This window comes from Grampus griseus (genome assembly GCF_964374135.1).
Source record: "Grampus griseus genome assembly, chromosome: 3".
NCBI lineage: Eukaryota > Metazoa > Chordata > Mammalia > Artiodactyla > Delphinidae > Grampus > Grampus griseus.
This window is the reverse complement of record NC_139019.1, coordinates 103,971,708-103,996,477: the sequence shown is the minus strand read 5'-3', so window position 1 is coordinate 103,996,477 and position 24,770 is coordinate 103,971,708. Positions and strand designations below refer to the sequence as shown.

Sequence of the window (24,770 nt, the reverse complement as noted above, 5' to 3'; positions counted from 1 at the left end):
GGTGCTCATTCCTCCCACCAGGTACTGTCGAAGGCCCTGGCCAGCGAGTGTCCAGTCTTGTGACTCACATTCTCTGCTTTATCTGGAAACCAAACTGCAGATCCTCCTTGGTTCTGAGGAACAGCCTAGAACTGGGTCAGGTTATTTTCAGAAGAACAACTGGCTAGAAGCTACAGGCTAGTTACAGGCTAGAAGCTGAGAGGGAACTTAAAAAAGTCAATGCCTAAGTTTTCAATAAAGGGGATGACATTTTCACGTTGTTTTGGTCTCTATCCAGAGGACACGGGATAGATGGAAAAATAAACATGAACAAAGATGCTGCATAATCCAGGAAACCATTTCCTAACTGAGAGTATCTACTTAGAACTTAGTCTTCTGCTGGATTTGGCATATTTTGCTTTTCCTTCCTTCCTTCCCACTATTTATTTAAATAAGAAGGGGATGAATATGAAAAGGTGACCTAAGTTTAAGAAAAAAGGTATTGAAGTAGGAGACAAAAATTTCCCCCTAAAAGATTTGGGTCATATTAGAGGCAACTGAGATTCACAATGGCTCTTGGTAACGTGATGACATTATTCCTGTAGTAAAATGAATCATTAAGTCATTCATAATAAATACACTTACTTACACAATTGCATAGAATATAAGAATATGGTGGAGAGTCGGACATTTCTGAGACTTTACTCTGGGTATGATTCCAATGGTTTCTGACTGACCTGTTGGGTGGAAAACAAAAAGCTTCTGTTTAAAAATGATAACACATCTCCTTCGCGCAGCAGTATCCCTATAGGGAAGAAGTACTTGAGAGACAGAATTATTTCCAGGTAATAAAAATCAGAGGAAATACTAACCAAAGCCTTTGCTTCTCATTTTAACCAGTAGTTACAATTCCTTCCCACATGTTGCATTCAATACATATCTATTGAGAGCCTTCTCTGTGCCAAGCATTGCGATGGAGTGACTGGTGAACAATACAGACCCCATCCTTGATCTCCTATCAGTACAACTGGTAAGCAGTTATTATAATCATCAGTAAATAATAATAAAATAACGTGAGTTTTACTGGTAATTTTTGAATCACAACCTCAAAGTATTCAGAATAATGAAAGGTCTTCCACGAAGGCTGTTCACCTTTGTATGCCCCACAGTAAAGCATGAAACTGGGTATAGTTTGTTGAGTGAATAAATGAATTAACATGCCAAGACCTACAGCAGGAAGGGAGGGGGAGGGAATAGCAAAGGCAGTCATAAAGTGAAACATGAGGGCCCTTTAAAAATTACAGGCAGATGCCCACCCCTGCCCCCCAAATAATCCATTCCTCACCATGCCCAGGGAGACTCTTGGCTTTTCCTTCAGGCACTCTGTTCACAAGGGCATCTGCCCGAGTTGGTTTTGCTTCTCCCTTGGAGACATTCAGAACTGTCTGGGATTCTGTCACATGGAAATCTACCAAGATGAAACGGGGCTGGGTAAACTTTCTCCCCAGTGCGTTTAAACACATAGGATCAACCACAAAGCAGATCAATCCCTTAATATGCATAATCGCCAAAGAATATAAATGGATCTTCTTACGAGCTGGTTGAGTGGTTTGGGGATGAAATCCAATGTTCAAGCAAATAAAAAATAAAATGATAGAAGGGCAGTCTGTCCTTATCCCACTGACTCATGGGGATGATTCAGCTATAATAATTAATAATATTACTAAAGAAGAGGTAAGAAAATACTGCATGTTTCTGCCTTTCAACCACTCCAATATTATGTCTATTTAAGAGACTTTTTTTTTTCTTTTTTGTCACACCATGTGGCTTATGGGATTTTAGTTCACCGACCAGGGACTGAACCTGGGTCCTCGGCAGTGAGAGCGTGGAGCCCTAACCACTGGACCGCCAGGGAATTCCCAAAGAGACATTTGTTAAATGCGTACTACCACATAGGCAACTCCCTTTCCTTGAACTTTCAAACTACCCTTTGTTTAGAGTCCCTTCCTAATTGTTAGCTCAGAAGGTGTGTTGTTTTTTGGTGGTTTTTGGCTTTTGGTTGAGCTAAGGATGTTTTGTGGAGAATTAAATTTCAGTAAAGATACAGAAATCTCCCAGACCTCGAGAGTTCTCAGATTCAGGAGTCTGGGATCCAGAACTGCTGTATCCTTCCATGTCTTGCCTTCTTTGCCGTACCACTCCATCCAGATCTGAGAATTCGTCGTTGAAATCCTGAGGGGAAATAATGAAATGAAGAGAGAGGCCCATTTTCCTTTATTCAACAGACAGAACTTTGTAACCTCCAGGCCTTTCACTTAGGCCTGACCTATAAAAAATGGAAAAGAAGGAAGGATTACCCCATACTACTGGGTTTCCTCAACAGATCACGGAGTATCTGGTTACTGATTTTTTTGGGCAGTTAGAATTCTGTTAACAAACAGTGGCCAACTCGTTTGAAATAACAAATGTCTAGGAAAAAAACTGGGATGCTGTTGTTTGAAAAGCTTCTAGGGTAAAGCTAGAGAAGTCTCATTAGCATTTTGTAATGAGAAAACATGACCAAAACAGACATACACAAGGCAAATAAGTAGCTAGAAAGTTCTAGATGCATGTTCTAAATGCAGAGAAAGGTTTTCTCAAATTATAGTTTTAAAAAGATATTGGAAATAGAAAAGGGAAAATGGCTTTAGCAAATTAGACACCGGAAGGAAAGTTTTAGCTTTTTTCTTCCCTCGAACAAATCAAAACAGGGTCAGTAACATTACTTCTAAATGACAAAAGGGTGAGAGAGGAGTGAGGAGTCGGGGAAAAAGCAGGATGTTTTTACTGTGTATCCCACTTGTTCCCCAAAGTGCTTAGGAAATGAAGAGACAAGACGCGTCACTAAAATGTCGCGGTGAAGGCACAATTCGGCGAGCTTTTCACAATTTATTTAGCTGCCAAGTGAAGAAGAGGAGACATATCTTGTAAGCAAATTACCAACCTTTCACCTTCAACTAGCTGTCTCTTGATCATTTCAATAGTCATTTCAATGTCATGCAAGAATTTATAGGGGAAGGAAAATTTTAAAATTCAAGTCTCCTCAATTTAATAATTAATTGAACACCTACTACAGATCAGGCAGTATGCAAAGCTCCAAACACACATGACTGCGCCTGATCTCCACAGCCACGTCAGGAGCCTGGCATTTTACTGGGTGAGGAAGCTGAGTCAGAGCAGTTAAAGAGCTTGCCCCATGGCATAGCTCAGCTGGGTGGAACCCAGATTCGAAACCATGTTTGAGGGATTCCAAATCATAAGTGTTTCATTCTATTTTGTACTGTTTCTCACTATTTTTTAAGGTAGATTTTTTTTTCAAAAAATTGAGATAAAACTCACCAGTTTAAGTATACAAATGTAGTGGGTTTTAGAATAATTACATTGTCGTACAACCATCACCACTGTCTTATTTCACAATACGTCCATCTCCCCCCAGAAAGAAGCCCTTTGCCCGTTAGCATTCACTCCCAATCCCGTCCCTTGGCAACCACGAATGCATTTTCTGCCCATATGGATTTGTCTGTTCTGGACATTTCATATACATGGAATCATGCAACATGTGGCCTTTTGCGTCTGCCTTCCTCCACTAAGCATAATGTGTTCAAGGTTTGTCCATGTTGTATTATGTATCAGTAGTTCTTCATTTTTATGGTCAAATAATATTTCCCTGTATGGATATATTACATTTATCCATTTATCAGCTGATGGCTATCAGGGTTGCTTCCACTTTTTGGCTATGATGTATAATGCAGCTATGAACATTCTGGTTTAAGTTTTTGTGTGAACACGTTTTCAATCCCTATACTTTTTAACAGCTCTCAAAAAAAAAAAAGATTTGTAGGGCTTCCCTGGTGGCACAGTGGTTAGGAATCCACCTGCCAATGCGGGGGACACGGGTTCGAGCCCTGGTCCGGGAAGATCCCACATGCCACGGAGCAACTAAGCCCGTGCACCACAACTACTGAAGCCTGCGCGCCTAGAGCCCGTGCTCCGCAACAAGAGAAGCCACCACAATGAGGAGCCCACGCACCGCAACGAAGAGTAGCCCCTGCTCACCACACTAGACAAGGCCTGTGCGCAGCGACGAAGACCCAACGCGGCCAAAAATAAATAAAGTTAAAAAAAAAAATTGTAGATGTTGAAACTCTGGGCTCATACTGCTTCACCAAAGGTATTAAAACATTTAACGATTATCAATTTGGGAACAACCATTTGAACAACACGGCTAGGACTCTCTTGGGCTTGCATGATACCATCACAGGTATAAATCTTGTACAAATCGGGGGAGCTACTTCCCGTTCGAGATTTACTCTGTAGTCAGAAAGTCTAAGGGAATCAAAGAATCTCTACCTCTTGGGCATTACAGCTTTCTTCTTTTACAGTTATTTCTGGGTATCCCTCAGCTTCTCTACTAAGCTGTAAAGACTTTGAAGGCAAGAACTAGTTTTGATATTTCCTGGTGTCCTTATGGGTACACTAGCATGGTGCCTTGAACATAGAAGGCATTCAACGACTTGTGGGATGAATCATGCCCTACCTAAATAGACTGGTGAATCTCTCTAAAACAACGCTGACAGACAAACAGAGCAAGATTTGCTGAATACCTCCATGGACCAGTAACTGGCTAAAACAGCGCACTATCATGTTTCTTTTCTTTTCCAGGATGACTCTTTAATTACCTGAAAAAGTTGATGACCTCCTATGGTCCCCTCTTCTTCAGGACAGAAATGCCCTGTTTCTTCAACTTTGCCTCCAATACTGTGGTCCTAATTTCCTCCCGCACCCTGGTCATGGTGTAAGGAGAAGTGTGATTGTGGGACCTACTCACTTTCTTTTGCATTTAGATAGTTATGTAGGCAACTCACCAGAGGCAGAGATGAAGGGCGGTCTGCCTGGAAGCTGTTTTCAAGAGAAGATGGATTGGGACTGTTGCCGGTACTTGTATTCTGAAATTATCGAAACAAAATTAGTTTTACAAAATGAAAGAACCAGATCAACTACAAAACCATAAGAAATACAGAAGAGAGACAGCAGTTGAGGCTCAGAGAGGTTGTACTCACTTCTAAGTGTCCACACACAGACTTCAGTAGTTTGTAAGTTGAATCTCTGGAGAGTAAGGAGACAAATATGTACTGAAAAACAAAATAATAATTATTTAATTATTAACAGATACTGCTCGACTAGAAGTGAGTGTTCAGAGTTAAAAAATTTATCTGTATATTTTTTCATTTTCAAACACCATAGACTATATTCTATACCAAGTCTATATTCTCATTCCACTCAGCCACACGTTCAGTTTTTATTCCATTCCTGGAATAAAGTGAATATATTCTCCCACAATAGCAACAGAACTCTCAAACCCAACTTAAATAATACAGCAATGTAGAGCAAAATGAAATCTCCGGTGCTCTGACATAGGTGCCCCGAACAAGCATGGATGGAAAAGACCTGGATAGTAAAGAAAGGCCAGTTGTATTCGCCAGGTCCTCTTTTAAGCCTCTCCCTCCCTTCCCCGCCCCCCTTTTAGAAGGTATTTAACAATTCCCAAGGGTCTGCTTTCTCTGCTCTGACCTAGATTTCCATTGAAAATGTCCCAGCCACTCTAAAAGGCTCATTCTTTTTCAAGCCACTTCCAGATTCTTTCTTGTACAAATATGGAGATTTTCTGCTGAATGCTTATAAATAAGTTATGGGAAAGAAGTCAGAGCTAGACAAGTAATTTGGAGACAAATAACACAAGGAAAAATGATTTTACCATAAACCACACGTAGAGAAATAAAAAAGTTCACACTTTTTCCATCTATTTGAGCCACAGCATCTTTTCACACCCCCTTTCCAAAGTTTGTGATTACCCTCTCCTGCATTCCCATGAGAGAAACCGATACACTTCCCGAGCAAATACTGTATTCCAAAGTAGTTAACATTACGGGTTCTGGCATTAGACAGACCGGGTTGCAAATTTTGGCTCTGTTACCTACCAAGTGGGTGACACTGGGCAAACTCTTAGTTTCAGTTTTCTTAACAATCCCCACCCCTTACAGTATGGTAGTGTGGAATAAACGTGTAAATATAAGGAAAGCATTTTGTGTACGCCTGGCAAGAAGTACCTGATGCTTGTTAGCCATTCGTATTAAAAAATAATAATAATCTAGAAACATATTAACATATTTCCTAGCTCATCAGAATAGCCTCTTTTAATCTTTCCTTCTTTCTCCTTCCCCCTTTAAATTATTCAGTATGATTAGAAATGAATTGTAGCTTTTATGCTTTCATAAAAATAGTAGGTAAAATATTAAAAAAGAATTTCAAGTGAAACATGAGTAACCAAACCATTCTACTCTCTCTCTCTTGCCAAGGTGAAACACACATCGCTCTCCATGCAAATATTTCAGGTTGCCCATGTCTGGGGTAGCCCAACAATCAATGACAGCTCCGGAACTTCTGTACTGAAGAGGGGTAGTTAAGGCAACCTGGAGGCAAAGAGGGCCTAGGAACTGGTCCTCAAGCTGAACTTGAATAGCAAGCCCAAGTTTTACGTCTTTAGGTTGGCTCTGGGGAGGCACCCAATGGAGGTTATGGGGAGGCTGGTCAACCCCGCCCCAGGGACTCCTCATATTGCCCTGCCGCACCCTGTGAATAAGGTGGTGGTGATGGTGGCGTTTTAAATAATAATAAAGAAATGAAATATATCCCTGTAGCCTGACCTGACCTCATAGATGTTAGGGAAAAGGAAGTTGGGAAAGAATTTTACTTTTTTGACTTTGGTCAAGTAAGTATAATGAAGTCAGCAGGAAATTCAAAATTGGCAACTATTACATTAGAATAAATCACCTTGTCAGGGGAAACAACACTACACAAATGTCTAAAGGCTGTGATTTCAAAAATTCATCTTACAGAGTAACTCCTGATTCATGGTATTATGGTTCAGGGTCTTGGTCCTCCGCAAGAAGCCCCTAAGGCAATGAAACCCAGAGTAGGACAAAGCAGGGTGCCCGCACCTGCTGTGTACTCACCCTGTCTGTGACTGTCGCTATAATCAGGGCATTTGGCACCAGAAGGGCAGTTTTGGTTTTCTTTATCAGGGTTACCGAGAAAGCCGGAATAGAGATCTGAAACAGAATCACTGAGTTAACATGGGTTCAGGCTTCACAGAGCAGCACTCCAAATCTTCATGTTAAAGGAAAAATAAAAAAAGATAAAACCAGCAGCAAGCTCTCCAGCCTCCATGAAGAAAAGTGAATCTTAGAAGAGTGTCACCGAGGTCGTCTGGATCATCAAGTCTACAGAAGGGTTTGGTGGGAAACCTGGGACATGCGAATAGAATGCAAAATGTAGGCTCTTAAGAAGTTACATGCTTGTGGTCATCTACTTTGAGCTCATCTCTACACACCCTCCTCTTTTCTGTCCTTAGGGAAAAAGGCTGAAAAGCACTGGTATATAGTAGGCCCATTTTTGAACAGGGAGTCTGGGGCCTGAATTCTCAGTTCTATTACTATCCACATGACTTATTCAACCTTGTAAGGTATCCTTTCTTGGCCTTGGTTTCCTGACTTATAAAATAGAGACAGTCTTACCTATTTCCCAGGATTTTCTGTGGATTAAATGAGATAATAGATGGAAAATGCCTAGCACTCAATAAAAATGTCATTCATTTCCTCATCTGTCTCATAAAAAAGAGGATGGGTGAAATACAATCACCCTTAAGTTCTTTTCTGTCTCAAACAATAAAGAATAACAACAATGACAATTACAGCAGCTACCATTATCAATACCTATTTACCAGATGATAAGTTCATTTAAATATGACAGTCCTGTAATGTAGACATTCTAAGAGATAAGGATGTTTGTTTAGAGAGGTATATAACTTTCTCAAGGTCATAAATAAGTTACAAAGATAGAATTTGAACCAATCTGATCCAAAATAGGGGTTCTTTTTCATACAAGGTACTGCAAGAATGTACCAGATGCTGCGAAGAATAGTAGATGTTCCTGATATTTTTATGTTACAGCCCTTCAGCCAGGTTTGATCTCAGAGGAAAATGGATCACATCACTTTGATCCCTGAAAAGAGAGTCACCCCCACTCCTGGTAAAAAGAAAAGGGCCTGAATCCCTCCACAGGTGCACACACTCACATGAACATACATTTTGTAAAAATGCTTCACATATTCTGAAAGAGATCAACAAGGTCAGTGGGAAGAGGAGGGGTTTATGTTAGTACTGCCAGCTTGAAGGACCAAAACTAAGCTTTCAATTTTCTTACATTTTAATTTAGAACGTTTGCGTTCATATTAGGTTTATGAGATGGAGTTGTTCTACTGCCCCTCCAGGTTCCTGATGGGAAGACTATGAAGAATGAGGGGCTACAACACAGCAAAAATAAATAAATTAAAAAAAAAAAAAAAGAATGAGGGGCTAATCTAAATTAAACACTAAAGAAAAAAAACTATTTTGCCAAAGAACTCTACCCACGAAACTTTTTAAGTTGGGGAGATAATTCAGAAGTGATAAATTGGGATTACTTTGGGGAAAAGAATGTAAGATCTTCCAAGACAGATGATGATATAAAAATGAGCCTAATTTCGTTTCTCAGCAGCAACACACACACACAGTGATAAGGGGCTATAAATTTGGATTTTTGCAGAATGTAAGGCATGGAACACCCTTAAGAAGGAGTTTCTCTCAATTGCTTCATGAGTATAAGTGACAACTAGATAACATTTGAGAAATAAAGCATGAATCACTTCTCTGTTTGAGCCTAGATGCAATGTGATACATGCCTTTAATTTTACTAGCATCTAAAAATACAAACAGGGCTTCCCTGGTGGCGCAGTGGTTGGGAGTCCGCCTGCTGACGCAAGGGACACGGGTTCGTGCCCCGGTCCGGGAAGATCCCACATGCCGTGGAGCGGCTGGGCCCATGAGCCATGGCTGCTGAGCCTGCACGTCTGGAGCCTGTGCCCCACAACGGGAGAGGCCACAGCAGTGGGAGGCCCGCGTACCGCAAAAAAAATAATAAAATAAAAAAATAAAATAAAAATACAAACAGGCTGAGGAAAAGGTTCTGATTAAAGTTACACTTTAGGGTGCTTAGAAAATTCCCCTTCCTAGAGCAGATTGCTTGCTTGTTTTTAGTTCACATTGGATCATGTTGGACCAAGATCTGTTGGCAGTGAGCAAATTCTGCCTCAGAGCTGAAGCCCACATCTCCTTGACACCATCCTCAGTGGGTAAGGAATGTGCAAGTCACTATCATGGTTCTTATCTTCCCACCCCCTCTTGTCTCTTAGATTAGAGACAGCACATGCAAAAGCAATCCCACATGTCCTTGTCTTTAAAAAACCAGGTCACTCCTTTTAGCTTTTTTTGGTCAGTTCTTTCTTAGGTAGAGATAGGATTTTGAAACCATTGCTAGAATCATATTAGCTTGAAATCACTTACTGGCTTTGTGAATTCCCCATCCTTTAACAAAGGCTAATTTTTTAAAAAAATTATTTATTTTATTTATTTTTTGGCTGTGTTGGGTCTTCGTTGCTGCGTGTGGGCTTTCTGTAGTTGCGGTGAGTGTGGGCTACTCTTCGTTGCGGTGCGCGGGCTTCTCATTGTCGTGGCTTCTCTTGTTGCAGAGCATGGGCTGTAGGCATGCGGGCTTCAGTAGTTGCAGCACACGGGCTCAGTAGATGTGGCTTGCGGGCTCCAGAGCTCAGGCTCAGTAGTTGTGGCGCACGGGCTTAGTTGCTCCACGGCATGTGGGATCTTCCTGGTCCAGGGCTCGAACCCATGTCCCCTGCATTGGCAGGCGGATTCTTAACCACTGCGCCACCAGGGAAGCCCAAGGCTAATTCTTTGTTCACTACTGTTTTCAACCCCTGCTGCTTTGGTCAGAGGTGTTGGCTCTCTCTATTCCTGAGAATTGTCTTTATCCCATGGAATTGGAGATCAGTAATACCCAGTTCCCTTCCCCACTTCATGAACAACTGCTTATAATCCAGAAATCTAGAAATATGGTGCAATACTATTCAATATTGCTTTGCATTATACTGATTCAAATAATACTGTGAATCTAAACTATGTTTATCTAAACATAACTCTGTACAATAAAAATTACATGTTTGATGTTAGTCTGCTGACTCAAAACCAAAATAAAGAATTTCCATTATATTTGTTAAGTGGTCTTTATTTATAAGACTGCCAGTGGCTTTAGGGAGAATATTGAAATAAAATATATCTACCAGTCAAAACAAAAGGAGTTTTTAATTAGCAACTTCAAGAGTATAAAAGCTGCTTATTCATAATCACGAATCAGAATGATTAAAATCTTACTGAGGGCTTCCCTGGTGGCGCAGTGGTTGAGAGTCCGCCTGCCGATGCAGGGGATGCGGGTTCATGCCCCGGTCCGGGAAGATCCCACATGCCGCGGAGCGGCTGGGCCCGCGAGCCATGGCCGCTGAGCATGCGCGTCCGGAGCCTGTGCTCCGTGACGGGGGAGGCCGCAACAGTGAGAGGCCCGCGTACCGCAAACAAACAAACAAAAACTCACTGAGGTCACGCAGACCCCAGGTGTTTCTCTGCCACTTTGTTCTGGTGGCCTGACTGAACTGTGTGATGTGACATCACAGCTCAAAGGGAAAGAATGTCAGTGGGGTGGACTTAGTTTTTCCCTTCTCATGCCAAAGTCCCAAGGGCCTCGTTTTAGAAGGTGGTGCCCTGGGAAAACTGCCAACTTCTTCAGGCTATCCTCCTTAAAGGCTCAGGTATCGTGGGCCTCTGCTCCCCCAAATCTGTGTTTAGTGAGAAGGAAAAGATGTCCGTGTTCACCGGGGACTGAGGGTATGTGACTCCCCCAGACCAGGCCTAAAATGCTCCAAATCCTGCTCATTTTGTGCTCGTGACAGAGTGAGCTCTAGTAAGTATCTTATTTGTAGGCCTGTTTGCCTAGATATCTCTGATGGTAACTGTGAATATGGTGTAAAATTCAGATTTCTTTAAAGAATTGTTTTGGGTTTAATGTATGTCTTTGAAACAAATTATGACACATTCTCCATATGAAAAACTTTAAGAGTGTACTGGTGACATCTTGGTAAAAAGGATTTAAGGTAGGATTGTGGGAGATATATATATATATATATATATATATATATATATATATATAAGGAAATGAATGAGAGAGTGCTGTTTAGGGAAAAAGGGAAGTTTGGGTTATCTAGAGGCATTTAGAACCTGTAGTATTTGGAACTATAGTAAAGGAAACTTGGTCTAAAGGAATAATAATGACACAAATATTTATAGACTTGCTACATTTAAAACAATTAATAGTCACAATATATAAGGAAATGCAGGATTAGCTTTCTTTCTGAAAAATTATACCAACCTTAGTGTCTTTTCCAAAGACCTTGGAATGAAAACAAATCCAGTTTTCTGATACAAAGAGCTTCCCCTGGTATAATATTTCTTTCTGTAGAGCACAGGTAAAACCTGGGAAAATATATACAGGTATAACATCATTTAGAATTTCCATTTAAAATGAAAATTGTGTATATATGTTGGTGACTCAGAGATGCACAGAAATAACACACTCACATGCTCAAAAGATCTCTCACCTCTTTTTCAGTCATCTTTAGTGGAATAAAGCTATGGAGATGAGAGTTTGTTTTTTAATTCCAAGTCTTACAAACTTCAGTATAAACGTCAAAATGGAAAGGCAAGGGGCTTCCCTGGTGGCGCAGTGGTTGAGAGTCCGCCTGCCAATGCAGGGGACACAGGTTCGTGCCCCGGTCCAGGAAGATGCCACATGCCGCGGAGCGGCTGGGCCCGTGAGCCATGGCCGCTGAGCCTGCGCATCCGGAGCCTGTGCTCCGCAATGGGAGAGGCCACAACAGTGAGAGGCCCGCGTACCAGGGAAAAAAAAACTCCTCTCTTTGGGAAGGTGTGGGGAAGGTGTGTCATCCTTGTGCTAATGTTGGCACTGCTGCCCTTTCTACCCTGGTATGGTCACTAATGACTCCTTTTGAAATAGATGGTCTCACTGTGGGGAGAACACATGACCCACACCTTCCTGTTTGGAGATGGTGGGAGGAAGCCAGCATGCTGCCTAAGCATTTGTGTACTGAGGGAAGCTGGAATGGAACCCTGGGCCCCAGATGCGTTCAGCGGAGTGGAGCAGGTGCTGAACATTGTGCTGGGCCAGGTGTTTAGGTGTGACCACTGAGCCCTGCACAGCACAGGGGTTGACATGTCTGTCCACCTACGTCTGTGTTGTCTTCTTCTAGTGGCCTCTCTTGCTCTGGTCTTATTATCTTAAATCTCAGCACGATCCAATCACAACACATTTCAGCAGTGAGTATGCAAGGCGAGGACATTCTGGAATCCCCTTGGATGGTTCCATATCATATCACGTGGAGGAGGTCCCTTTCCCATTCTACTCCCTTATCTTTCAAGGTGCTGGGTGAAAGCTGAGTGAGGTCGGTGTTATTGTTACATCATGACTTTCAGAAACCTATTCCCCTTGGTGATTCAGTCCCCAGACTCTTTCTTCCCCCAAACCAATTAGCATCTTTTCAAAGTCAACCAAGTCAGAACTTACTTTGCCTCAGGGGTTCCTCAGTGGGGACATCCAGAAACAGCTTGTGGAAGTGCATGTTTGCCTTGTCCTACAAGGACGACAAAACACAGGCATCACCGCTCTTGTTCTTCTCAAACATCACGAATTTTAACTTCAATCTAAATTATGTAACAAATCTCCCCACCCTGAACAGAGAATCTTAGGAGTTCATTCTCCCTGATCTCATAGTCCCCAACCCAACCCTTCAGTGAAAAACGTGGAAGGCAGGGCACAAAGGTTTCATTTTCCAACAAGATCAGTGACTTGCTGACTGGACATATATATATCTATAATCGTGAAGTAGCTGGTGGTCAGCCTTCTGCAGAAGTGGCTGGACAAGGATGTCCCTAATAAGAAATGAGATAAAATCTCACCAGGTAGTGGATCCCAGGGCACTAAAGGTCCCAGTGAGTACTCTCAGAAGAGGGTAGTGGTTAAAAGCCCTGTATCAGATTACCCTGAGTTTAAGTTTTAGCTACACCTCTTCTGTGGCACGTGATCCTGGCCTAGTTACTTAACCTCTCTGGGCCAGTTTTCTCTTCTGTGCCAGTAGCTGCCTCAGAGGGATGCCGTAAGGCTTAAATGGGGTAATACGTCTCCGGTTTGTCACTGTGACTGTTACTGTTGTGAAGGTGTTCCCTTAACCAGTGTCAGGGGGAGGTGACAAGTAGGATTTCACACAAAAGACTTAACTCTCCAGGGCGGTAGAAGGCCCAAGAGTCTGAAATGCTGCAAATCACTTCATTTTCATCTGTTTCCACTTGTGACAACAATGTATAGACGGCAATTTACAGTTTGTAAAATGCTTTCACAAAACACCACCCCCAGCCCCACAGCAACCTGTGAACTGATGTCAGTTCAGGACCCTGTGCCTCAGGGATTATGAGCGACTTAACTGGCTCCACACAGCTACTAAGAGGTAGAGCTGGGTCCTCCATCCACAGGACCACTTTTCTTCAAAAGCATCCTAGCAGGCAGAGTCTTATGAACGGAACAGAGAGATACCACACGTTGGCCCTTGATGATGCATTATCCAAACTAGGAGTAGTCTCAGTGGCAGAAATGTCCCTACTATTGCCATAAAGAAGAGCTTCAGACAGGTCATGCGTATGACAGATGGTCCCCTCAAGTCAACTTGTTGATAGATGAACACCTCACATAAAGTAGGTTAGCTCATGCTGCTTCCTTGGAGTACCTCTTGCATCCAGAAAGTTTCCTTGATTAAAGCTAGGTGTTCTATCAGGGCTTTGCCGAGATCTTCTTTTTAATGGCTACAGTGAGCATTGGTTGCATGCTTGATTTAAAAATATCCTGGGCCATGGAGTCTTCGAAAATGTGAAATTAATAAAAATAAAATTTTAAAAAAGGTAGGGACTGATCTAAATTAAAGGTGACATGACAAATAAATGGAATGCATGGTTCAACTGGATTCTAGAGAGGGGGAGCAAAAAGTCTTTATAAAGGACATTCACTACTGGGACAACTGTGGAAATCGAAAATGGATTTTATATTAGTAATATTTTTGTATATTTACTATTTAGTTAAATTTCTTGGGTGAGCCAACAGTTTCTTGTTCTAGTTCTTAGGAGATACATATTCAAGTATTTTAGGAGTGAAGTGTCAAAAAGCCCCAAACTGTTGGCCCCAGTAAGTATGTCATACTCTAAGACACAGAACTGGGCTTTGTTACCCATCTGGGTGTATTTTGAAGCAGACCCCAAATTGCTTCCAAAAAAGAATCATGACCCTGTTCCCAGGTTTTCCTCCTCTGTGTGCAGTTGGGAAGCCTTCTATTCACACAGGTGCCTTATCACACTCTTTAATTGTAGTGCAAGGATGTCACACCTCTCCTGGTCTCCGCTAATTATTAGACAAGCACATGACTCTCAGTACTCACTGCCCCTCTGCATGTGCCGCATGGTCAGCTGTGAAATATAATGTTGATGAAAGCTCGCCCGAGGGAACTGCAGCTGGTCCTTTCTTCCTGATTCTCTAAAATCTGTGCCTACCTTAGTCCTGACCCTTGTGTTCCCTCTTCCCATTGGCTTCAATGCTTCTGTCACCCTCTGAGACAATACACATTTCATTCCCAAATTACCTGGCTGGAAGATGAGGCCTTTTTCCTTTCAATCTTAGAGTCATTCTTGCTTTCTGTTTTACAGTCATTCTTCTCACTTGCTAAAGAGGCACCATCAAAACTGGATTTCGACCTGAGGAAAGAAAATCCAAGAAGTCCGTAAGATGAATTTTTTACGCTACCATTAACTGTATACAGTGTAATACATCTTGATTATTATACCAGCTCACAAGAAAGCCTGGCATTGATTTTTCTCTTCTAGACATCGATAATCCCTCAGGACTCTAAGGACACGGTGTGGGAGACGGGGTGATTCCAGCAGGCGGGATCCCAAACTGAAGAAACCGTACCTTTTGGAAGGGAGAAGTATCGATTGAGCTGTGAAAGTAATTATATCATCTCAAAAGTATTTTAAGCAGTATAAGGAGGAGTACTGGAGGCTGATTATTGAAACTGCAGCTATAGTTCAATCCAGAATTCTGTGAATACTTAACAAGTGTCAATTGAGAGAGGCGTCATGTTAAATGCCTCGGGGCGCACAAGACAGTCCTTACCCTTAAGGAACCTGTGCGCATATCAAGCATCTTTTTAAAAAGGCAGTACATGATGCAGCATCAAAACAATACATATCATAGGCGTTAGGAGGTGGTATAGAGACAGTTAAGTCCAACAGGAGGTAAGAGAAGAGACCAGCAGGTAGGTCAGTGAGGGTTTAACACACTGGGCCTAACAGGATGAGCAGGAATTGGGTATGGGGAAAAGAGAGACAGAACATCCCAGAGTGGGAAAATAGAAGTAAAATCAGGACAAAAAAAAGAACATGTTTGGAAGTCCTTCCTTTGTTCTCATAAGGGCAGAGGTCAGAGCTCCCGGATTTCTTTCCAAGGTGATTCTAGTCCTGGCTCTTCCTTTGAGTAGAACTTGCATCTTTAACCGTACAGCGAAACCCAGCCATTTCAAAGTGGAATGCATGCATGATTTTTAGAGGTATACACATGGGAAAATTTTGTGATACAATTATGTAGATTTTTTTCTGTTTATTGGGGGGAAAAAATGGCACATGAAATTCATGATTCCATGATAGGATTCTCTAGAATGAGGCTCAGTTAAAATAATGTTTGGTTCAAAGTGAATTTAAGAAGACTCTTAAGCAATTTGGGTGGCATATGGGTGTGACAGAGGGACAGAAATGAAGTTAGAGAGAGACTTTGGACTCTGGCTTTCTCAGCTGTGAAGAGACTGACTACGTGATGTCCCAGGCCTCTGCTGCCCGCAACAGTTTTGAGTCCACAGTGCTCAAACCAGAGGCAAAATATCTCTCATCAATTCAAGGCACGGAGATTTGGATTCAGTTACTGGCCACTGAACCAATTCACAGATATAAATTTCTTTAGAATTCCAGGAATTACTTTTTTAAAAAAACTATGAGTAGACATTTGTACTCTACTTGAAAATAAAATTGTTTTTACAAATGTCAAATTACCTATTATTTATACTAGCCACTAATTTGAATTTATCACCTCTACTGATTCAAATTAATGTATGTTAATGGTACTGTCAAGGCAATGATCAGACCTTCTGAAGAACAATGGACTGTAAGCAAACGTGACAAAAGGGCAGCTGTACCCTTGATGATTTCAAGAGACACAAGTAGAAGGGCTTGTCTGCACAGCATCGGCTCTGAGGTAGGGGTGGGAGGCATGCTTATTTACATGCGTTATTTCTTTGTATCTTTTCAACTGTGTTAGTCTCACTTCATACAGATGACTATGAGCAGGACCTGAAACCTAGTGCAAAACATTTTTATTCAAAAATTCAGAATTGGGGCTTCCCTGGTGGCGCAGTGGTTGAGAGTCCGCCTGCCGATGCAGGGGACACGGGTTTGTGCCCCGGTCTGGGAAGATCCCACATGCCGCGGAGTGGCTGGCCCCGTGAGCCATGGCCGCTAGGCCTGTGCGTCCGGAGCCTGTGCTCCATAACGGGAGAGACCACAACAGTGAGAGGCCCGCGTACCGCAAAAAAACAAAAAAAGTGAGATGCATCAAAACAGTCATGCAGAAAAGATGGAGACAGAATTGGGAGTGATAGTCAGAACAGAAAAATCTGGGGGCAGAGTGAAGACTTAGGCTTGGTCCTGAGTGAGGTATAGATTTGCAGAGAAGCCGTGGGCTGGGTAGCCAGGAAGGAAGGGAAAAGCAGGAGTTATTTAATCATCCTTTAGCAGAGGACAAAAGACGTAGAAGGTAGGAGTTCTGACAGTTCTAATATGGGGAGGAGAGCTATTACTCCTCCACTTGGTGTGGATAAATGGCCACAGTTACCTGTAATTGATCGCTGGCTTAATCATTCTCTTTTAAGGGAACAAAAGCAACTTGAAGTTCCTCCCTCTTCCTTCCAAGTGAAAGCAAGCACATAATTGGTGCCCCTGAGAGTGACAGGGACCAGAGCTCCACATCTCAAACCGCCTGTCCCCTCACAGCCCCACGACCAAACTGAGCCCGGCTTCCAGCACCGGCCCCAGGAAATGGGCAGCCCAGGGAGATGTGCACACCCCGCCCGGGGATCCCAGGCAGGGTTTCCCTCCGCTCTTTTCCGTGGCTGCCAGGAAAGTGAGACAGCAGGTGTGCACACGCACAGGCCGAGCAGACAATCCAACCTGGGTGGCCTCAGCAGCAACCATGACAGGCTTTCCAGGTGCTTCTAACTCCATGCCAGAGAGGGGCCCAGCCCGGCTTTATCATGTAGCAAAATCAGTGCTTTCAGAAAGGGGCAGAAATTCTGCAGAAGGCTGCAGTGGGAAGGAGAAGAGAGGCTGGCGGGAAGAGCTGAGAAAGGAAGGCAGGTGCCAGTGCCTGGATATCAAGGAAAAACACCCCACTTCTTTCTCAGGGGTGTCATCTGCTTGTAGGAGATCTTCACTGTTAACCATCACCATAAAACTAGAAACACCAGCTCCTCCCAGCAACCCCTCCTCCCTGAAAGGCCAAAAGAACAGAGTCAAGGTGAGGACTCACCGCAGGGAAATGATTCTCTTCGGGTCTGCGGACTCGGTCTCGCTGGACAGAGCAGGGGACAGGGCTGCTGGCGACCTGCAGACCTTCTTTTTCTCCTCCACACCATTCTCAGCCTCTGAGCTGGAGAAAACACTTCACCTTAGATATCCAGAGTGGGGAGGAGGGAAAAACGATGACGTGACCTCGCTTTCTGGAGAGTGGAATGATCTTCAATGCCCGGGACTGGCTGAAGTCAACAAGGACAGCAGTGCCCTTTCCATCCCTCCATCCTACCCCCTCAGCTGGTGCCCCAGGGGGTGGAGCTCTGGGTCATGCCTGCTTCAGATACACGTGCAGGTTTATGTGCAGGTAAATGTCCAACTTTGCAGGGACTTTCCGGCTCCCAGGTATGCGGCCCGTGCCCTGCGCTGCCTGGCTCTGCCCAGCCCAGCATGGAGGTGGAAGATCACCCAGAAGCTGGGAGGGCCCCTGACCTGTGCACGAGCTCACGTGCGGCCTCCTGCCAGCTGTGAGCCTTTCTGCTGGGCACTCCCACCCCGTTTGTTTGCACTTACATCACTTATCATCTTTTGTTGTAGCTATATAGGTCCTGGTTTGGGTGCTTGCTAATTTCACCAAGCGCTTCTCTCAGCAATTACACTCTCTAATCCACACCACCACCCAGGCTAGGTGGGAATTATTACTCCCATTTCACAGACTAGGAATCTGAGGCTCTCACATAGTGAATTTCTTGCCCGAGTTTGCAGAACTAGTACCTGTCTGAGTTGGGATTCAAACTCAGGTCTGCCCATCCGAGAGGCCTTTGTGTACATGCCCATTCTCATATTTTCTTTCTTCGCATCCATCCACCCCCCAGCCACGCATCTATCCTCCGAGCCCTCTTACTAGACCATGAGAACTCCACGGTGGCTGAGTGTAAAGGAAGACAGCATTGCTGTGACAGTTTAGCTAATTTTAATCCTAACTTACCACCCATTTGGTATCTTCACCTGCAAAAAACCTCGCAGGCAGGAAATGTTATTGGTTACTTGAACCTTTGTGGTAGCTTGCTTACCACTTTTCACAGTGCATGGAAATTCCAGCCCACATTGGGAGTCCTACTGTCGTGTCAAAATCAAAACCATGTATGTCTGACAAGGTATCCAAGTCATAATCCCTACGAGTGGTTGATACTCTCATTCTGCATTTCTCCTTTTCTAGGTAGGTTAACATCTGAGGACATAGGCCCAACCTTCTATTTCTTCAGTTCTTTTCAAAGTACTTAAAGCACGTATGTACATGAAAAGGACTCAGTACATAACTGAATTGCATTATGTGATAAAAGGTACATGGAAAGCCTTGAAACATTAAAATGAAAACATTGCTTTGGTTTAAAATAGAAGATTTATTTTGTTTATTTATTTATATTTTTTTGTGGTACGCGGGCCTCTCACTGTTGTGGCCTCTCCCGTTGTGGAGCACAGGCTCTGGACGCGCGGGCTCAGCAGTTGTGGCTCACGGGCCCAGCCGCTCTGCGGCATGTGGGATCTTCCCAGACCGGGCACAAACCCGTGTCCCCTGCATCGGCAGGCGGACTCTCAACCACTGTGCCACCAGGGAAGCCCTAGAAGATTTATTTTAACATCAAATTTATGGACTCCAAGAATTTAATTTAATTTATGGACTCCAAGAATTATAGAACTGTTAAGGGCCCTTTGAGCACATCCCTGCCTTTTCCCTCTATCCCCCAAGACACACACATTACTCCTATTCTTCAAAAGCATAAGAAATCCACTCAAGTGAACTTATTTACAAAACAGAAACAGACTCACAGACATAGAAAATAAACTTACAGTTACCAAAGGGGATGGCAGTGGGGGCAGAGGGGTGGGTGGTGGAGATAAATTAGGAGTTTGGGATTAACAGATTCACACTACTATACATAAAATAAACAACACGCACCTACTGTACAGCACAGGAAACTATGTTCGGTATCTTGTAATAACCCATAATGGAAAAGAATCTGAAAAAGTACACATATATGTGTGTGTATATATATAGATATATCTCTGAATCACTTTGCTGTACACCTGAATCTAACACAACACTGTAAATTAACTATACTTCAAGAAAAAAAAATGTTATAAAAAAAAGTAAATCAGAAAATCTCTTTAAAAAGTTTCCATAGGAGCCTTCACAGAAATGGGATACGGTGAGGACTGAGCTAATAATGGGAGTGTGCTTAGCTTTAACATGGATTGATTAGATTTAACAGTGTAGAGTGGCACAACCTTGTAAAAGTGATACTACAATTTGCATTTATTTCTAATGGGCCTCTGGCTAGACTCTGGGGTTGGCTGGGATCAGAGCCAGTTTGTTCTTAAGTTGAATTCATTCTGATGCTTGACAATCCTCCACCCCCTTGTCCATTGGAGCCCTACTTCTAAAGGTCAGTATACTGTCTACTTGACACCCAACTAACACCTAACACCTACCTAACACCATACACAAAAATAAACTCGGGGATTCCCTGGTGGCGCAGTGGTTGAGAGTCCGCCTGCCGAAGCAGGGGACACGGGTTCGTGCCCTGGTCCGGGAGGATCCCACATGCTGCGGAGCGGCTGGGCCCGTGAGCCATGGCCGCTGAGCCTGCGTGTCCGGAGCCTGTGCTCCGCAACGGGAGAGGCCACAGCAGTGAGAGGGCCGCTTACCACAAAAAACAAAAACAAAAACAACTCAAAATGGATTAAAGACCTAAATCGAAGACCAGACACTATAAAACTCTTAGAGGAAAACATAGGAAAAACAGTCTTTGACATAAACCACAGCAAGATCTTTTTTTACCCCCCTCCTAGAGTAATGAAAATAAAAGCAAACAAATGGGACCTAATTAAACTTAAAAGCTTTTGCACAGCAAAGGAAACCATACAAAAGACAAAAAGACAACCCTCAGAATGGGAGAAAAAAATTGCAAAGGAAGCAACAAAGGATTAGTCTCCAAAATATACAAACAGCTCATGGAGCTCAGTATCAAAAAAACAAACAACCCAATCAAAAAATGGGCAGAAGACCTAAATAGACATCTCTCCAAGGAGGACATACAGATGGCCAAGGGGCACATGAAAGGATGCTCAACATCACTAATTATTAGAGGAATGCATATCAAAACTATAGTGAGTTATCACCTCACACCAGTCAGAATGGCCATCATCAAAAATCTACAAACAACAAATGCTGGAGAGGGTGTGGAGAAAAGGGAACCGTCTTACACTATTGGTGGGAATGTAAACTGATACAGCCACTATGGAGAACAGTATGGAGGTTCCTTAAAAAACTAAAAATACAACTACCATATGACACAGCAATGCCCCTACTGGGCATATACCCTGAGAAAACCATAACTCAGAAGGTCACATGTACCCCAATGTTCACTGCAGCACTATTTACAATAGCCAAGACATGGAAATAACCTAAATGTCCACAGACAGATGAATGGATAGAGAAGATGTGGCACATACATACAATGGAATATTAGCCATAAAAAGGAACGAAATTGGGTCATTTGTAGAGATGTGGATGGACCTAGAGTCTGTCATACAGAGTGAACTAAGCCAGAAAGAGAAAAACAAATACCGTATATTAACATGTATATGTGGAATCTAGAAAAATGGTACAGATGAACCTATTTGCAGGGCAGGAATAGAGATGCAGATGTAGAGAATGGACATGTGGACACAGGGTGGGAAGGTGAGGGTGGGCCGAATTGGGAGATTAGGATTGACATATATACACTACCATGCATAAAATAGATAGCTAGTGGGAACATGCTATAAAGCACAGGAAGCTCAGCTCGGTGCTCTGTGATGACCTGGATGGGTGGGACGCGGTGTGTGGGGGAGGGGGCAAGAGGGAGGGGATATAGGTATGCATGTGGTTGATTCACTTCATTGTACAGCAGAAACTAACACAACATTGTAAAGCAATTATACTCCAATTAAAAAAAGAAAAAAGAAGCTCTAAAGGAAAAAACAGGCATGCTTTTACATAAGTTACTGTCCTTGGTAGATTAAGAAGGTTAAAGGAAAATGGATATAACTTTTCTTGAATAAATTTGGCTTATTAGATTTTGATATTAAAAAAAAAAGAGTAGGCTCTAAGGGAAGACTGTCAATATTCTGAGTGGCAAGAAAAGCCACAGTCATTTTGTCTTTGCACCTTAGACGTCAAAATCTTCCTGTGGAACACAGCCACATCTAGATAAATATGAGCTTTTTCTTCTAGTAAAATTATTTCCAATGTCTATCAAAATAATTTCTTCTACAGAATGTTTCTGACCCATAGTAGCCTGTAAAGCATGTATTTGGAATAATATTTGGAAAAGTAAATAGGTTTTTCAAAACAAAAAAAAAGTTTCCACAAACCAGTCAAGTAAATTGAAAACAATAAACCAAAAAAAAAAAAAAAGAAAGAAAAAGAAATCCACTCAAATGAACTTATTTACAAAACAGAAACAGACTCACAGACAGAAAATAAACTTATGGTTACCAAAGGGGATAGCAGTGGGAGCAGAGGGGTGGGTGGTGGAGATAAATTAGGAGTTTGGGATTAACAGATTCACACTACTATATATAATATAGATAAACAACACGGACCTACTGTATAGCACAGGGAACTATATTCAATATCTTATAACAACCTATAACAGAAAAGAATCTGAAAACGTACGTATATATATATATCTGAATCACTTTGCTGTACACCTGAAACTAATACAACATTGTAAATTATACTTCAAGGGAAAAAAATGGTTAAAAAAAAGTAAATCAGAAAATCTCTTCAACAAGTTTCCACAAACTAGTCAAGTAAATTGAAATACAATAAACCACAAAAAAAAAAAGAAATCCACTCGAGTCCCTCTCTAAGTAGGGAGATGAAGTGTGTGTGTAACTTCAATAATCCACCTCAGCATTCATTCAAATATTTACAGAATTCTATGCTCTGCAGGGTCAGATTCAGACTTAGAGGCAGCACGGTAGCTGTCCTGCACAGCACGCTTGAAGACTCAGGAAGAGCCATGCCCGGCCAGAAGCACTCATGAAAAGGTGCCGTCTAGACGTAGCCCTACTGACACAGGACTTGGCAGAGAAATGGTGCCTCTTGCTCTGGGCAGGAAGAGCCCAGCACCAAGGAGCAGAGGAAGCGAAGTGGCTGGATTTCAGCCCCTCCTTGCCCCGCCCTTCCTGGCCAGGCACTTGTGTGCAGTGCTGGGCACTCAGCCCTCACCAAGTGGGTGGTCCTGATGCAGCGCCCCTAGCTTAGCACTGACAAGATTACAGAGCCTGCCTCTAGGTCAACCCACCCACACAATGTCTTTCAATGACAGAGCATTCAGGTATGTGCAGATTAAAATGACTTTTTTTTTTAAACATCTTTATTGGAGTATAAATGCTTTACAATGGTGCGTTAGTTTCTGCTTTATAACAAAGTGAATCAGTTATACATATACATATGTTCCCATATCTATTCCCTCTTGCATCTCCCTCCCTCCCACCCTCCCTATCCCACCCTTCTAGGTGGTCACAAAGCACCGAGCTGATCTCCCTGTGCTATGCGGCTGCTTCCCACTAGCTATCTATTTTACGTTTGGTAGTGTATATATGTCCATGCCACTCTCTCACTTTGTCACAGCTTACCCTTCTCCCTCCCCATATCCTAAGTCCATTCTCTAGTAGGTCTGTGTCTTTATTCCCGTCTTACCCCTAGGTTCTTCAGGACACTTTTTTTCCCCTTAGATTCCATATATATGTGTTAGCATACGGTATTTGCCTTTCTCTTTCTGACTTACTTCACTCTGTATGACAGACTCTAGGTCCAACCACCTAACTACAAATAACTCAATTTCATTTCTTTTTATGGCTGAGTAATATTCCATTGTATATATGTGCCACATCTTCTTTATCCATTCATCCGATGATGTACAGAGTCTCCACCTTTCTCTTCCCTAGACTGGCTCCTGGTCTCTAGCACTGGTTCTGCCCGGGAAAGCCCTCCCCAGCGGGCACAAGCTCCACAGAGCCTCCCATCCCATCACCTCAGCTCTGCTGCTGCTGGCTCTATAACTCACTAGACCCCTCATCAATTAATGATCCAACTACGAGAAGCAGGGAACTTCTGTTTTTTTCCACAGCACTCAGCTCAGCATTTTGCTCAGTGTGGTCATTTATTAGTGTTGACTGATGTGGGATTAATTCTGCGGCATCCAAAACAGAAGTGAAATTCATCAATGGGCCGATTCAACTTTAGGTTTTTGTTTACTCAAAGATGCTACGGAACTCAAGCAAGTTAATTACCAACACAGGCGAGATGATTCCTGGAGCACCCCTATCACAGAGGTCTTGTTGGCAGCAAACTGAAACTGCTAGGATCCAAAGAGCAGAGGCTCACCTGTGTTTGAGTGAGGAGGGCATAGGAGAAGGAACAGACCACTTTTGCAAGGCCTCTCAGTAACTTTAAAGTTACTGGCAGTGAAGCTGAACTCTCATTGACGAGGGAGATGAAATAACAGATCTCACTTAAGTCATGAAAATAAATCAGCTTGGGGCCTTCCCTGGTGGCGCAGTGGTTAAGAATCCGCCTGCCAATGTAGGGGACACGGGTTCGAGCCTTGGTCCGGGAAGATCCCACATGCCACAGAGCAACTAAGCCCATGAGCCACAACTACTGAGCCTGCGCTCTAGAATCCATGAACCACAACTACTGAGCCCATGAGCCACAACTACTGAGCCCATATGCCTAGAGCCCGTGCTCTACAACAAGAGAAGCCAATGCAATGAGAAGTCCGTGCACTGCAACGAAGAGTAACCCCGCTCGCCGCAGCTAGAGACAGCCCGCTCACAGCAACGAAGACCCAACGCAGCCAAAAATAAATAAGTAAAATAAATAAATTTATTTAAAAAAATGAGTGACAGTTTTAAGGAAGCATAGAAGCAGCAGAAGATGCTGGGAACACGGGATCCACCTTCACTTGGCTTTGGCAGGTTATTTCTTCTCCTATCTCCAACCCAATATAAGCACCAGTTATG

The 24,770-nt window shown here is 42.9% G+C and overlaps 1 protein-coding gene across 2 annotated transcripts in view; it reads right to left on the bottom strand.

The window, feature by feature from the left end:
- GRAMD2B (GRAM domain containing 2B) overlaps positions 1-24,770 on the bottom strand; it is a 103,220-nt gene that overhangs the window by 6,258 nt on the left and 72,192 nt on the right. For both annotated transcript variants that reach the window (XM_082652398.1, XM_082652399.1), the window contains exons 2-11: positions 17,710-17,829; positions 14,717-14,828; positions 12,601-12,667; positions 11,389-11,492; positions 7,032-7,127; positions 5,079-5,150; positions 4,884-4,964; positions 2,100-2,211; positions 1,325-1,447; positions 629-716 (exon numbers count right to left, since the gene is read on the bottom strand). In XM_082652398.1, the coding sequence (XP_082508524.1) occupies positions 629-716; positions 1,325-1,447; positions 2,100-2,211; positions 4,884-4,964; positions 5,079-5,150; positions 7,032-7,127; positions 11,389-11,492; positions 12,601-12,667; positions 14,717-14,828; positions 17,710-17,829 (975 nt within the window). The remainder of the gene's footprint in view (positions 1-628; positions 717-1,324; positions 1,448-2,099; positions 2,212-4,883; positions 4,965-5,078; positions 5,151-7,031; positions 7,128-11,388; positions 11,493-12,600; positions 12,668-14,716; positions 14,829-17,709; positions 17,830-24,770) is intronic.